This window comes from Bombina bombina, chromosome 3 (genome assembly GCF_027579735.1).
Source record: "Bombina bombina isolate aBomBom1 chromosome 3, aBomBom1.pri, whole genome shotgun sequence".
In the NCBI taxonomy this organism is placed as follows: domain Eukaryota; kingdom Metazoa; phylum Chordata; class Amphibia; order Anura; family Bombinatoridae; genus Bombina; species Bombina bombina.
In genome coordinates, this window is record NC_069501.1 from 1,241,951,432 (window position 1) to 1,241,968,329 (window position 16,898).

General features: G+C 36.7%; 1 protein-coding gene across 2 annotated transcripts in view; it reads left to right on the forward strand.

Moving 5' to 3' along the window:
- PGM2L1 (phosphoglucomutase 2 like 1) overlaps nucleotides 1–16,399 on the forward strand; it is a 292,082-nt gene extending 275,683 nt beyond the window's left edge. For both annotated transcript variants that reach the window (XM_053708758.1, XM_053708759.1), the window contains one exon: nucleotides 2,179–16,399. In XM_053708758.1, coding sequence (XP_053564733.1) covers nucleotides 2,179–2,281 — 103 coding nt within the window. In that variant the 3' untranslated portion in view covers nucleotides 2,282–16,399. The remainder of the gene's footprint in view (nucleotides 1–2,178) is intronic.
- Nucleotides 16,400–16,898: the final 499 nt, after the last annotated feature.

The window sequence follows — 16,898 nt, forward strand, 5'->3', positions numbered from 1 at the left end:
TTTGAAATAATATTTCACTTCGGATTAGCGCACTAGAGAAAACGCAATCAGGTTTGCGCATGAGTAAGGGTGTTAATTTTTCACCCATCCTTCCGTGCTATTCTCTATGGGAGAATACGTTAACACATTCGTAGGATTCGAAGTTCGACTTTTTGCGAGCATCTGGTTGGCTCTCGTGCAAATACTTTTAACTTCTAATACTCAATAAATAGTGATCCACTTGTAATCTAGCCACTAAAAGGACAGTACGCGTAAAATATAATGCTATGTAATTCTGCACATACAGAATTATGTAACATTATCTCAGCGACAGCTTTAAAAATCAAAAGATTTGAGAGATTTTAACTCTCAAAGCTGCACTTACTTGTTCTCCTCTCCAGGGTCTTCTGATCAGGTCTTCTTTTTCAAAAGTAGTTTGGGGGGCAGGGGGCACTGTGTAATCACAGCATGCCCGATCACGCTATTGAACTAAATGTAGCTCGCTACCAGAGTGGGAGCAAGCTACATTTAGTTCAATAGCGCGATCAGGCGCACTGTGAATAGACTTAACTATTCTCTGTGATCCTGGTGGCTTATAGACTTTGCTTGGGATACACATTTTAGCTGGTGCCTCTTTCTCCTGCATTTCTCCAAATAGTTTCTAGTTTTGACACAGGTAATCTAACTAACTCAAGCAGGAAGGGGAGGGGGTATAAGTTGATGGTTGCCTACCCATCAGGTTTCTGGTATGGTTTTTTTCTGCTAAAAATTCGATTAAAAACAGGTGCACTTTAAGTCATCAAAATTTACCTTTTAATCTTCACAGCAGCTCCAGCTTCCTCCACCCATCGCAAAGCCTCTTCCTAGGTCTAAAATGAGGAATCCGACTTCCTCTAATCATGGCGTTGAATCAGACACTGATTCCCCCGGACCTATCCATCATTTCTGAATTCAGAAATGGCTTGCGACAACCGGAGGAAGCTGGAGCTGATGTGAAGATTAAAAGGTAAGTTTTTTTTCACAACAGGAGTGAAATGTAAATTTTGATGAATTAAAATGCCCCTGTTTTTAATAGAAATTTTAAAAAACAGGCACTTTAGCATCAAAATTTACATTCACTTTAAGTTGAGCATTAATGTTTTAGATTTTAGAAAGAGCAATTATACAAGACATTTATTTAAAGATGTAACATAATAGACGCAGAAACTATATCATTTGTATTTTTCTGGGAATTGTTGAGCCTTAAAGTAACATTTCTGCTGCAGAATAAGAACATGCAATATCTGCTACAGAATGCCCATCTAAGGATTGTTCAAGTCAATTCATTTGATAAAAAATCTTGTATTTATATATAATCTGGGTAGAAAACTAACTAAACCTAAATTTGCCAGTGAAAATAATTTGAATTTACATTTGAATTAATTTGATAATATTTCTTGGAATTATATTATCAGGTATTTGTAGAGCGCCAACAGATTCCGCAGCGCTATATATATATATGTGTATATATATATATATATATATATATATATATATATATATATATATATATACATCCATACGATATAGAGGGCACTTACAGGTCTTGATAATTATTATGATTTTTATTCATGCAACAATCACATAATGCAAGTCGACGTTTCGGCCCCTCACATGAACCTTTTTCGAGAAAATCTTGTTGTTTGGCGTGTTCAAATCGCCATTTCCCAAATGCTGTGTGTGTTTTGAGGAGACACGCGGGCGAAATAGAATAACCAGTAAGGTTGGAGTGCATGGATTGCAGAACATATATATAATATAATATATATATATATATATATATATATATATCTTACACAACCTTAGCACTCCCTGTAAGGTAATAATGGCCAGGGCAGATTCTCCCATCAGACTCCAAAGAAATAACTTGCAACCGGTTTCTTCAACAAGGATGTTACCACTTCATATATTCACATATTGTGGTACTGTATTTGGATGTGAGTTATACCACAATATGTGAATATATGAAGTGGTAACATCCTTGTTGAAGAAACCGGTTGCAAGTTATTTCATTGACGTGTGTGTGTATATTTATATATTTGTTTTGAGAATTAACTAAACCTTAATTTGCCAGCAAAGTTTTGAAAAATGTAATTTATTTATAAATATTTTGCTTTAAATGATCTTTATGATGACTCCTTTTTCCCTTCTTACCTACAGTGAAAAATCATTCCTTGAAGAAGAACTGAAAAAGGTTATAGCTGTGCTTGTTGAGAATTTCCTGGAGCCCAGCAAGAATGGGTTAATCTGGCGCTCTTTGTAAGGACCTCAGGCTGAGGATAAAAAAAATACACGTCAGCACTTTCTTCACATTTAGATTTGTTTCCGAAAAATGCTGATAACAAAAAATGTACAAATTAAAAAAAGACAAAACACTGCGTTTACAGTTGTTGCACCTGGTCGTTATCAGTAAAGTGCGTACTAATGAAACGCTGTGTTCCAACATATTGATATTGTAAGAAGGAAACATGTTGTCTTAAAATATTCTGTTTTCCATTTCTTTTATTTGACCAAATGGCTTATAAAGTGTTTAGTACATGACTTGCATATCTAATTTATCCTGGTTAGGATTTGTCCCCCAATTTGTGTTTCTATACTCCAACATAATTCAGTTCATTTATGACTGGGGGGCTTGTTTTGTTTCACAAAGCTTTATTTGTTTGTGTGTTTCCTGTTTATGTTATTTATTATTTTATATTTTTTTACTGTGTACTGTATATTGGGAATTGTGAACCACGCACATTTTTCTTTGTATAGTTGCTAAGTAATGCGCAGAAGTATTAGCAGTTATTTGTGTTTTAGGTTAAGTATAGAACTTCACACATATAGTGTTAGAATCTGTAATAGTTTAGCAACTTTATTGTAGAGTATTAAAGCTGCTGTTTAATTGCACAAGTGGAACTTTGTATTTCAAACCTTGTAGTTTTGAGTTGTTAAAGAGTTAATGTAACAATAGTTTCATATAATGCAAACTGCAATAATTCATTACATTTTCATTTTTTTTTGTCTTTGTGCCTCTCTTAAACGGCAGTTTGCATCTGTAAGTTATTCTGCAATATGATTCACAGTTACAGATATGTATAAAATCACTGTTTATGTTCTGCAAAAAATGTACTTTGTCGGCAGAACTTGTAAACCTGTCTCATATGGAAACCTAAAGAGATATGGATGTCATAAAAAGCAAACTTTCATTATTCAGATAGCGCTTGCAAAGTAAAAAAAACGTTTTCTAACTCTGTTATCAGGTTTACCTGTTTTGGTATCCTTTGTTAAAACCTAGCTTGTTTCCATGAGATAATACTGAGGTGGGCTAAGGAGTGTGCACGTGTCTTCATCACAATATGCACTCTTCCTCAGTATGTTCTCATAGAGCCAACTTTCTATAAAGAAAGAGGTACATTGTTAAGTTTTATTTTAAATTGTACACTGACTGAATTATGAAAGTTTATAATAATAAGTCAACAAGATAACACCAGCTGATGGTAAATTGTGTTAAAGGGACACAGAGCACATTTTCTTTTATCTGCAGGTAGTTTAAAGCAAGAACAGAAAAGTATTCAGAGCGCTTACATCCAGGGGTGCTGAACTTGCTCCAGAGGGGCTATGTTTGCACCCTACAGAGTGCTGTGTTCTAACCTCTGTCACCAGCCTCTACATCAGACTTCCGCACTGACAGGTGGTGCAGGCAATCAGCCACCCGACCCATAAGCTTTCCAGTCTACTTCTCTTGTTTAGTTTGCTTCATTGTTGTGTATCTTTTATTGAAGAGTAAACATAGACAGGCTCATAGAATCTCAGGAGTGTGTATATGTCTTTTGCCCTCTGTCACATCAGTGTTTGCAACAATGTTTGTCATAATGTTATACATTGTTGTAAACAGTGCTAAAGAGACATGCACACTCCTGACCTCCTGTGAGCCTACTTAGGTTTACTCTTCAACTAAAGATACCAAGAAACTAAAGCAAATTTGAGAATAAAAGTAAATTGGAAAATGTTTTTAACGCCACTTCTGAAATAGAAGCAGCAGATGCGCTACCTGAATTATGAACGTTTAATTTTTAATTTACCCTTTTAAGCTTTCAATCTCTTTTTAAAGCATTGCAGGTAAAATTGTATTTAGTGTCCGTTTTAACATTTAGATTGGTGATATGAACGTAACTTGTATTTCCCTTTCCAAATGTGACAAAATGTAAGTGACATTAAATTGATTAACATGGAATTCTTTACGTGTAAATACAGAACTGAAGGGGTCTTTTTTTTTACCTTAATTTTAAAACTAAAAATTTAGGAAATTTTATTTTATGAGATAAAATGTCATTTCTTGAGGAAGCAATAGAAACCAAAACTCATAAATATATGACGCGTTTTACACTGCAGTTACACAATTTGTGTGAGGATACAAAGGGAGTGGCATGTGTCACATTTTGTTACAACACAACGTGTACATAATGTTAGGCTCGGATTAAGTGCTTTATTCTGGCTTTTGCCATCGTTCTCTGTGTTATCACAAACCTGTGCATTACTTTCGCCCAGGTGTTTGGTTTTGCACAAATGAATGACAATCTAACAGATGGTTTATGACTTTACCTGTGCATCATTACTGATTCTGTGTTTGCAGACAGCATTGTTTAGTCTTTTTCAAAAGTGAATTTATGATTTATTTCAGATGTTGTAAGGGATTTTGTAAATAGGTCTGGTCTGAGTGAAATATGTCTTGGAATAATCTTTAGCTGATGGGTGCTAAACCACTGAGTTGGTCTACTTGTTGAATTTATGTCTGATTGACATTATCATATTCCCCTAGTTTTAATTTGATTTTCTTGATAACTTAAATATATTTAAGAGGTTTTGATTTCTATAACATGTCATGTGCAGATGTTACAAATGAAAATTTGGTTAGAAGACAATCTCAATATATTCTTCGACGGCTGTCAAATCTCATTGATAAAATACATTTATAAATCCTTAAAATCTCTCGTTGTTATAGGGATAGAAGTGCCTGGTTTATCAGATCTGCTTGTGTATTCCCTTTCACTTCTCTTCAGTGTGTTTATCATTTTGCTATTAGTTTGCTATGTCTGGGAATGTGGGCTGCTAAGAGCAGTGGCACTGAAAGGGTTAAAGCTCCTTTGCACAAGAATATAAATACAAAAGGCTTTGCAATATGCTGAGAACTTAACACAGTCAGCTAAAGCATTAAATGATTACAAGTTGTTGACTGGAGTTACTAATACATTATTTGGAATTGTTATGGATATTTTGGTAAATACAAGTATCTTGCACTATGTTTGCAAAGGTTCCTTTTGCACCTATGAATGTATAACCTGGGCAGTTTGGTGCCTGCATTTTTGCACTATTATATATATTATTATGTCATAGCTTTTATTTTCTATTGTCTGCGTTACTGTCAGCAAGGTAATATGCTGATTCATTTGTTTAAATGTATCCATATGTTTGGGAGTTTACAAATTGCTAGTTTTGTTAGTTTGGGGAAAATTCCCCCTTGTGTATACTGTAGAAACGCTATCACTGTGCGAGGGTATGCGCTATATATTATTTCATGTAAGTACTTGTAATAATACAGTTTTGAGGTTTTGTAAAGATATTGTTACTTGTGTGATTTTATTGCTGAAGGGCATAGTCACTTCTACCCACAAATTTAGATAGCCTGATTGTTAATCTGCTTTCCTACCCAATCTTTCTTTTTGTGTCTTATTACAGGGACAGTAAACACTTTGACCTTGTGATATATAAAATGCTGAATTGTACATAAGGACTTTGCAATATACTTTCGTTATTTATTTTGCCCCCCTTCCTCTAATTTATGCCTGTGGATTTTCCAGTACTTAAAACTGAAAGAGTGTGTGTCCTAAATGTGCCACATATCTCTCCCTGATTTGCAGTTTGTTACCTTATCTTTTATGCTGAAGCTAAAAACTGTGACAATATTGTTTACACAATGCCAGTGGCTAACCTTGTTTTCTCCAGTCGCTAGTAAGGATGAGCATTTGGATCCTTTGTGACTATCCGAATGCGGAAGTTAGCAGCGGCTCGTGCCCTTCAGATATTGTTGTAGCCGGATTGATTCCTGTAAAAGATCCCCACACTAAGATCTGTGCAAATCTAGATTTTTAAGTGGGGTTCTTTTACAAGAATTAATCTGGCTACAAAAAATTCACAAGGGCACGAACCGCTGCTTACTTCTGCATTCGGGAACGATTCGAATGCACATTCCTTTTCGCAAGTCCAGATTGGCTCCTCCAAACAAGTGGTGGAAGTAGTTTCACCATTGAAAAACAAATAATCTCTTCTAATAACATGTTTATTGGAAGACGATGTAATAATGTTGTAAAGTGTTTGCTGTCCCTTTATTCCCTCAGAATTATTTGTCTGAGCAGGCTCTGCACATTTACAGACACAGGACATCCCTTCATGTTTGCTGCTTTAGTAAATAAATCACAATGGGATAGAAACCACTTTAGCGTCTGCTGTGGTCATACAGCTTTATGATACTAACAATAAACACATAGCTATCTAGCTGTACAACTTGCAGCACTTGCTGGTAGTTCCATACCATGATAGTAGGTTCATACTTACTGTTAGCTTCTATATGAAAGTGCCCACATTTAATATCTGAGTACCAATATATGTACAGTAACTCATTTATACAAGGATTGCTGCCTCCCACTTAAATTTAGCATTATCATTATGTAAAGCCCATTAATGGGACACAAACCAGCTGAATCCTAATACAAAGTTTTATGTCCCTTTTAAGGGACATAAAACCTAATTTTCCTTCTTAAGATGGGGAGAGTCCACAGCTGCATTCATTACTTTTGGGAAATACAGAACCTGGCCACCAGGAGGAGACAAAGACACCCCAGCCAAAGGCTTAAATACCTCCCCGACTTCCCTCATCCCCCAGTCATTCTTTGCCTTTTCAGGAATTTAGTCTTTCTGTTAAGGATTTTCATCAGTTCTTTGTATCGATGCAGGAGATGATTTTTTCTATTCATTGACCTGTTCCGTTTGTGGAGTATTCTCTATATGTCCTAGTCTTTCTTGCATCTAGTAATCCGTTCTCCTTAGGGGGTATTCGTTCTTAGGGTTCTGCAAGGTGCTTCTCCCTCTGTTTGTTCCCTTGTTCTGGGATCGTGCCTTGAGGTTTTTTTCAGACTTGCTTTAGCATAGTCAGTTTGTTTCTGTGTCTCTTCCTATTCGGAAGTGTAAGGTGTTGGGAGTCTTGGTTGTCTTCCTTGTCGTGTTAGTGGAGGAGTGTTCTTCGCTTGCCCTCGTACACAGCGGGACTCTTGTCTCCTCAGAGGTTTTTGTGCTCAGTTTGGGACCAGTGATTTTGTGTGGTCTCTGGCGTGGGCTCTTATGGTCCTAATTGTTGGGCCTGTCTTGTGTACCCCCCCCCCGTTAGCATTCAGTGTCCTCTCTAGCTTGGGTATTGTTTTCCCAAAAGTAATGAATGCAGCTGTGGACTCTCCCTATATTAAGAAGGAAAACATAAATTATGCTTACCAGATCATTTCCTTTCCTTCTGTAGGGGGAGAGTCCACAGCTGTGTTTTTCCGTTGGGTGGACTTAAATTTATTTTTGTTCATCTGGCACTATTTTTTCCCCCTGATATTTCTCCTACTGTTCCTTGTTCCCTCGGCAGAATGACTGGGATATGAGGGAAGTAGGGGAGGTATTTAAGCCTTTGGCTGGGGTGTATATTTCCATGGCCAGGTTCTGTATTTCCCAAAAGTAATGACTGCAGCTGTGGACTCTCCCCGTACAGAAGGAAAGGAAATTATCTGGTAAGCATATTTTTTTTTCTTTCTTGATTCAGATAGAACAACTTTCCAATTTACTTCTATTATCAAATTGTCTTTGTTTTCTTGTTATCCTTTGTTGAAAAGGGATGAACGTTCAGGTGTGTGCAAGTATCGGCAGCAGCCTTACAACAATGTTATACATTAGCAAGAGCACTAGATGGAAGCACTGTTTCCTATCATGTAGTTCCCAGATATGTACACACTAGGTATCTCTTCAACAAAGAATAACATGAGAACAAAACAAATTTGATAATAGATCTAAATTGGAAACTTTTTTTAAATTCTATTATCTATCTGTATCATGAAATAAAAAATGTGGGTTTCATTTTAGTCCCTTTAAGTAGCATGAAAATGATTGGCTATACACATCCTAGAGTACATGCACCAGCTGCTGTATTGCATAAAGGGTCTCTATAGTTACGTAATCTACTATATATAACGGTAGAGTTTATCACAAATAAATGATATTGCTTTCATTTGAAACGAATTGCTTGACAATTAAATAGAGATATATAGCAGCTTTTCAGCCACAATCTACAAACGACCTGCAAGTTTAGTTTGAAAACATTTATTTTTTAATAGAAATAAAAATTCATTCTTTGTTTGCACATTTACAAATAATGGTTTTGCAATACAATGTGGATATTTAGGAAGAATAAAGCTTTATCTTCTTTTAGAATCCATTGACTATACAAGAAAAGTGTTCCTTAAAGGGATACTATAAACTGTTCACACTTAGAACACAATATTAGCCCATCTGAGATGACAGAACCCTTTAAATAACACTAACATGCAAAAGATTGAACGTTGCCTTTCTTTCTAATGCCTTTGCTTACTGAAAACACTGTGTAAGGCTGTGGGTTACAACCTCATTGTCTGTTGGTCACTAATAGGCCAGTATTTAAAGGGATATGAAACCCATTTTCTTTTGTGATTCAGGCAGAGCATACCATTTTAAAAAGTTTCCAATTTACTTCTATTATCAAATTTGCTTTGTTCCAGTGATATTCTGTGTTGAAGCGATACCTAGATAGGCATCTGCAGAACTACATGGTAGGAAATAGTACTGCCATCTAGTGCTCTTGCTAATGTATAACATTAGTACTACATGTTAGGAAATAGTGCTGCCATCTAGTGCTCTTGCTGATGTATAACATTAGTACTACATGTTAGGAAATAGTGCTGCCATCTAGTGCTCTTGCTAATGTATAACATTAGTACTACATGTCAGGAAATAGTGCTGCCATCTAGTGCTCTTGCTAATGTATAACATTAGTACTACATGTTAGGAAATAGTGCTGCCATCTAGTGCTCTTGCTGATGTATAACATTAGTACTACATGTTAGGAAATAGTGCTGCCATCTAGTGCTCTTGCTAATGTATAACATTAGTACTACATGTCAGGAAATAGTGCTGCCCTCTAGTGCTCTTGCTAATGTATAACATTAGTACTACATGACAGGAAATAGTACTGCCCTCTAGTGCTCTTGCTAATGTATAACATTAGTACTACATGTCAGGAAATAGTGCTGCCATCTAGTGCTCTTGCTAATGTATAACATTAGTACTACATGACAGGAAATAGTACAGCCCTCTAGTGCTCTTGCTAATGTATAACATTTAGTACTACATGTCAGGAAATAGTGCTGCCATCTAGTGCTCTTGCTAATGTATAACATTAGTACTACATGTCAGGAAATAGTGCTGCCATCTAGTGCTCTTGCTGATGTATAACATTAGTACTACATGTCAGGAAATAGTGCTGCCATCTAGTGCTCTTGCAAATGTATAACATTAGTACTACATGTCAGGAAATAGTGCTGCCCTCTAGTGCTCTTGCTAATGTATAACATTAGTACTACATGTCAGGAAATAGTGCTGCCATCTAGTGCTCTTACTAATGTATAACATTAGTACTACATGACAGGAAATAGTGCTGCCATCTAGTGCTCTTGTTAATGCATAACATTAGTACTACATGTCAGGAAATAGTGCTGCCATCTAGTGCTCTTGCTGATATATAACATTAGTACTACATGACAGGAAATAGTGCTGCCCTCTAGTGATCTTGCTGATGTATAACATTAGTACTACATGTCAGGAAATAGTGCTGCCATCTAGTGCTCTTGTTGATGTATAAAATTAGTACTACATGACAGGAAATAGTGCTGCCATCTAGTGCTCTTGCTGATGTATAACATTAGTACTACATGTCAGGAAATAGTGCTGCCATCTAGTGCTCTTGCTGATGTATAACATTAGTACTACATGAGAGGAAATAGTGCTGCCATCTAGTGCTCTTGTTGATGTATAACATTAGTACTACATGAGAGGAAATAGTGCTGCCCTCTAGTGATCTTGCTGATGTATAACATTAGTACTACATGACAGGAAATAGTGCTGCCATCTAGCGCTATTGCTGATATATAACATTAGTACTACATGTCAGGAAATAGTGCTGCCATCTAGTGCTCTTGCTAATGCATAACATTAGTACTACATGTCAGGAAATAGTGCTGCCATCTAGTGCTCTTGCTAATGTATAACATTAGTACTACATGACAGGAAATAGTACTGCCATCTAGTGCTATTGCTGATGTATAACATTAGTACTACATGACAGGAAATAGTGCTGCCATCTAGTGCTCTTGCTAATTTATAACATTAGTACTACATGACAGGAAATAGTGCTGCCATCTAGTGCTCTTGCTAATGTATAACATTAGTACTACATGACAGGAAATAGTACTGCCATCTAGTGCTATTGCTGATGTATAACATTAGTACTACATAAAAGGAAATAGTGCTGCCATCTAGTGCTATTGCTGATGTATAACATTAGTACTACATGACAGGAAATAGTGTTGCCATCTAGTGCCCTTGCAAATGGATTACATTCTTGCAAAACTGCTGCCATATAGTGCTGCAGACATGGGCCGGCATCTAAGCATACATGCCTGGTTTTCAACCTAAGTTACTGTTAGGCGTTATCTTATAACCGGGTGTATCACTTGACACTTAGTAGTATTCTACACCTTCACCTGGAACTGAATGGGTTACTTGGCGAGATCTTGGGAACAACAATCAGACAGGCAGCAAGTAAAGTTTAATCACTGTTCTGTTTATTATAAGGCATCACAGACTTTTATAGACAATGGTTACAGTATATGGGGTTAAACAAATGATGTATAATAACCACATCATTCTACACTGCATAAGTTAGAACAAAGAAGCACAGTAAAAATATAGAAAAAAAGGAGAAACAAACAGTTTTAGATAACGGTGTATCTGGGCGCATCACCAGGACCTAGCAAGGCCATTCTTGAGATACAATTGTTGCATATGAAACTAAAATCTAATGTCAGCATATGTTCTCACAGCATAATAAAACCCTTTAAAATGGAGTCTAAAACAAAATGTATGAGTAGAGACAAAATGGTGTCAGTGTTGTTATATATATATATATTCTTACAGTTATCAAGAGAAAAAGGAAAATTGATAATATAAGTAAATTAGAAAGTTGCTTAAAATCGCATGTTCTATCTGAATTATGAAAGAAAAATGTGGGTTTCATATCCTTTAAACTAGTTTTTTTAAGTTGGAAAAAATGATTTGTGCATTAGACATTTTTATAGTTCTTGATAAGTGATGCACACAAATCCTGGCCTGTTTCTGTGCTGTTGAATGCAGAGTTGGAATCCAGTGGTTTAGTTTAGTTTGTTTTATTGTTACTTTATTTTTCAATTTAACTTGCACTAATTATATTTCTCCTATTCTATGTTATACCATTGAGGATTTTGTGATGGCTTCCAAACTTTATTATCATAGTTTGATGTGTTGCTGTTGATGGTTTTTGTTGTTTTTTATGTTAATACTTTGCACATGCCTATATGTTTTTCCCATTTGGAATTACAAAAAATAATAATAAACTCTTACGGGAGTACTGGAAATTTCAAGCCGTGTGTATATACATATATATCAAGGCTCAAAAATTCCACTCGCCAACTCGCAATTGGCGAGTGAAATTTATGCAGTGGCGAGTTAGTTTTTTCCATCCTTGCTTTTAGTTCGTGGCGCTGCAGATCTGGCTCATTAACTTATTAACTTTGTGTCTCAGACACTGTGGCGAGTCTCTGAAGCAAGCCGCCTAATTAGAGAGCCGCCACTGAGTCTAATAGTCCCTCCAGACCTCTCCTACCCCCTGCCATCCGACCCTCACATCACCCTTCAAGTTTGTTGATTGGGGTTGGGGGCGAGCCGGGTCACGCCCACTTCACTGTCGGGTCTGGATACAAGGCTGAGCGCGGCCAATTCAAATTGTCATGAGCGAGTGGACTGGAGTCTGGACCGGACCGGTGATCGTAGGGTTTACAGGCTAAGCTGCAGAGGCTGATATAGGCTGCGCACGGATAGAGGCTGGGACAGAGGTTGGTACTGGGGCAGCAGGATCACTGCTGGGGGGAGTCAGGCAGACGTCTATGGGGACGCAATGCTAGTGAGCAGGGGCAGCTGCTTGTTTAGGGTCCCTGGGTTTTACTGTCATGAGGGCTGGGTGCTTGCAGTGCCCGGGGTTATGCGGCTGTGCGAATGCGTCTTTACTATAAAGTACATCAGTGGCAAGCAGTAAGCTGCAAAAAAAAAAAATTGTAATATAAATTTTATTAGATATATTTTTAGTTTGGCTTTGCATTCCGGACTGGGGGGGGGGCGCAATCACATGTGCGGTGGTGCCGGTGGAGAGGAGTTTGACTTAGTGGGGTCGGGTCAACTCTGCTGAGCTTTCATGATCTAAGACCAGACAGATCACATCAGGATGATCGTGCTGTGTAAAGACAACGGAAAAAGCCGGTAAGTGAGTGACATCACATGTCACATGTTCTGGCCTGGATTGGTCTAGCATATAGCTAGGCAGATGGAGGTCATGCGCACACAGCAGTTAGAGGCAGCACTGCGGGGCATAGAAGAGTGGGGACATGTGGTCGAGGTTGCTTGCAGACGAGCAGGAAGCTGGAGGCAAGTAAGAATAACTAGCACTACGGGCAGGATAAGGCAGCGATCTGACTACACTGCTTCTGTCTGCAGCAGGGTCACAGGTTATAAATCTAAACAAGCTCCGGGCCGGGGAGGGGGAGAGAGAGGCTCAGTCGAAGTGAAAACAGTGAGTCTGAATAACACATGTGGCAATGGCATATACTTATGCCTGGAGATTTATCCAATAAAATATTTGTTTTATATATGTAATGTAGGTGTCTGAAAATAAAACAATTATTTTATTGAATAAATCTCCAGGAATAAGTATATGCAGATAATACAGCAAGTTATTCAAATAATTCAGACTGCTCACTGCTTTCACTGAGCCTGTCTCCCCCCCTCCCTCTCTCCCCCCTCCCTCTCTCCCGGAGTTTGTTAAGATTTATAACTCTGCCGTGTGTTTAAGTTCCCTTTAAAGAGACAGCACCCTTGTAGTTGTCATTCCATAAAACAAGCTTTTGGCAGCTGTGCAGTCATCTCTGATAGCCTAGGGGTTAAATGCAAGTGTAAAAGAATATGGTGAGCGCATATTACTAGAACAAAATGGGGTTTTTACCTTCCTGTAAATTATCTTCTAAAGAAAAGCCTGTTTATGTGTTTTAGTAACACCTCTTCATTGCCATTTCTGTATTTTAATCAGTGGCAATGAAGAGGTTAACAATTAAGCAAGTGCTACTTTGCGTTTTCAGAAACATGTCTGATATTCCACTTTATGTGACAAAATTGACATGCCAGGTTTTGTGTTAAATCTTGTTGATTCTTCATGCTAAGTTTTGTAAGTTTAATTGTGAGCAGATAAACTTCTTTTTTGAATTCTTAATTTAATAGCTGCCTTTATTCATCCAGCTGTTGTCTTCCCCAGAAACCAAAGTTGCCGTTGCTGTTATTTTTTTTTCATTGTTGATTTATCCTATGTATGTAATTATTTGTTGTTATCAAATACAATAAAAATAAAGTTACTGCACTGTCTAAACATATGAAAAGAAGGGTTGAATTAGTGGGCGTGACGTAAGTATGCAATGGGCGGGTTAGTGGGCGTGGCCTGGGTATGCAGTGGGCGGGGTCAGAAGTGGCGAGTAACATTTTTGGCCTGGCTAGTAGCTTAGGACCTGAAATTTTGAGCCCTGTATATATATATATATATATATATATATATATATATATATATAGAGAGAGAGAGAGAGAGAGAGAGAGAGAGAGAGAGAGAGAGAGAGAGAGAGAGAGAGAGAGAGAGAGAGAGAGAGAGAGTATATATATATATATATATACATACATATATACATACATACTTGTGTCACCATATTCAGAGGAGTACTACTGGTATTTAAAGGGTCAGTAAACACCTTGACATTTGTACATACAATATTTAGTTATGTGAAATGTAACTTTTCAATATATTTTTATTTCTTTTGCCCTTCTTTTAATGTAATTTAGCTCTGTAAATTGAGCAATTTCTAATTCCTATAAATTAAACTGCATCCCGCTGACTTATCAAGGCTAATCCTACTACATATCTGTCCCTACCTGGGTTTATCAGATAAAAAAAACTGCAAATCAGTGTACTTTATATTAACTTTATGACAGTTGCTAGAAGCATTTGTGACTTTCATTATGAAACAAATACAGAAGATGGCAGCCACAAGAGTCATTCAGCAGTTTCTGGAACTGTATTTTTTCATGTGAATGTGCAACACACTGAGATCTGTGCAAATCCAGATCTTCTTCTGTTGCAGTTTCACAAGATTACGTACGTCTTCAAAAATTGCTGCATGGCGCTTGCGGCCAACATCATCGGCATTCATCGTCCTGTTTGCCACAAATGCACATCCCTAGTTGTGGTATTGTCGTCTGTGTACTAGACCCCAGATTGTCTCCTCCAAATAAGGCAAATGGTGGAGTTTTGCTGTTGCTAAATAACTAAAGTAAAAGGGATCTTAATTTGTTTTCAGAAAATGTAGCTTTGGCTGATGTTATTCTATAGTAACACAACAGAAATGTCTTGTAATTATAAGGTGTTTACTGTCCCTTTAATTAGACGACACTGCCTTAAAATAATGTGTTTCTAAACCAGGAGCCCTGATATTATTACATCATTACATACCTGATATTATTACATCATTACATACCTGATATTATTACATCATTATATACCTGATATTATTACATCATTACATACCTGATATTATTACATCATTACATACCTGATATTATTACATCATTACATACCTGATATTATTACATCATTACATACCTGATATTATTACATCATTACATACCTGATATTATTACATCATTACATACCTGATATTATTACATCATTACATACCTGATATTATTACATTGTTACATACCTGATATTATTACATCATTTAATATGAGATTTCATTTATAGATTTTGTTTTCATTTCCTGAAACCCTCTGACTTTTCCCCTAATTTCACACTTCAGAGTGAGTCAGTAAGCAGCCTTTTGATAAGTGAATTACAGTTGTGATTAAATATTTGCCGTTTTTTTGTATAAAGTTTCCGCACTGCACAGAGAAATGCCCCATCACAATTTAACGGTTAAAGGGACAGTAAAGTAAAGTGACATTTTCATTGTTTAGATAGAGCACGCAATAAGGACAAAAAACAAAACTTTTCAATTTATTTCTGTTGTAAAATTTGCTTTGTTCTTTGGAAAAGCTTGTCAGGCTCATAGGAGCTACGGAGTGTGCATGTGACTTTTGTACTCAAAGGCAGCAGTGTTAGCAATAATGTTTCTAGTAATGTTATACATTGTTGCAAGGACTGCTGCCATAGAGTGCTTAAAGAGACACTGAACACAATTTTTTTCTTTCATGATTCAGATAGAGCATGACATTTTAAGCAACTTTCTAATTTACTCCTATTATCAATTTTTCTTTGTTCTCTTGCTATCTTTATTTAAATGCAGGAATGTAAATCTTAGCAGCTAGCCCATTTTAGGTTCAGCACCCTGGATAGCGCTTGCTTATTGAAGGCTACATTTACCCACCAATAAGCAAGCATAACCCAGGTTCTCAACCAAAAATGGGTCGGCTCCTATGCATCACATTCCTGCTTTTTTTAAAATAAAGATAGCAATAGAACGAAGACAAATTAATAGGAGTAAATTAGAAAGTTGTTTTTGTATTGCATCTTCTTTCTGAGCTATGAGCGTTTAATTTGACTTTATTGCCGCTACATTTATAAGCGTATCATTCGCTGTGTCCCTTTCATCCCAAGGGGGCCAGAATATATGCAGCGCTGTCTGGCACCAGGGCTTTACGCATTGCTTGTGCACAGTGTACAGCCTTCCATGTATGATATAAAATAAGTAATCAATTCCACTGCAGACTTTGTTGTATTAGCAGTTTCCGCTTGTGTTTTGTTTACCTCATTTTGTTGTGCATTTTTTATTGCTATTCATTGTATTATTAACTCTTATTTTTCTGGAAGCAACTGTTTGTGTTTTTTATTGTCACAATGAGAAAACTGTGTTAAAATAAATATGGTTGTACAAAACTCACCTTTTCTGTCTTTTGTTATCTCTAAAACTGTAAGAAACCGGACTTTTGTTATTTTTTAACCATAATGCATCTTTTTTTTTCTGCTAGCTGTACAATGAATGACAAATTCATATATTTATGTCATATACTGCAGGAACGTCACAGAAGATATCACAGCACATCACTGTAATTTATTCAGGCAGCTTAATCACCCTTTGTTACAATTATGATGAAATAATTACTTTATTTTCATTATTATTGTATAAATCTTTGACTTTCTAAAAAAATAGTTTTAATTCAAGTTCATGTTTTAACTCTCGGATGATGTAAATGTTGTGGGTGGTCTGGTATAGGTATATAAAAAGGAATACTACGAAAGTTCCAACTATGATTAGATCATGCAATTAAAAAAATATGCAACTCTCGTATCAAATTTGCTACTTTCTCTTCATATCCTTTGTTGAGGAGTAAATCTGTGTAGGCTCATAGGAGCTCAGTTACGTGCATGTATCTAG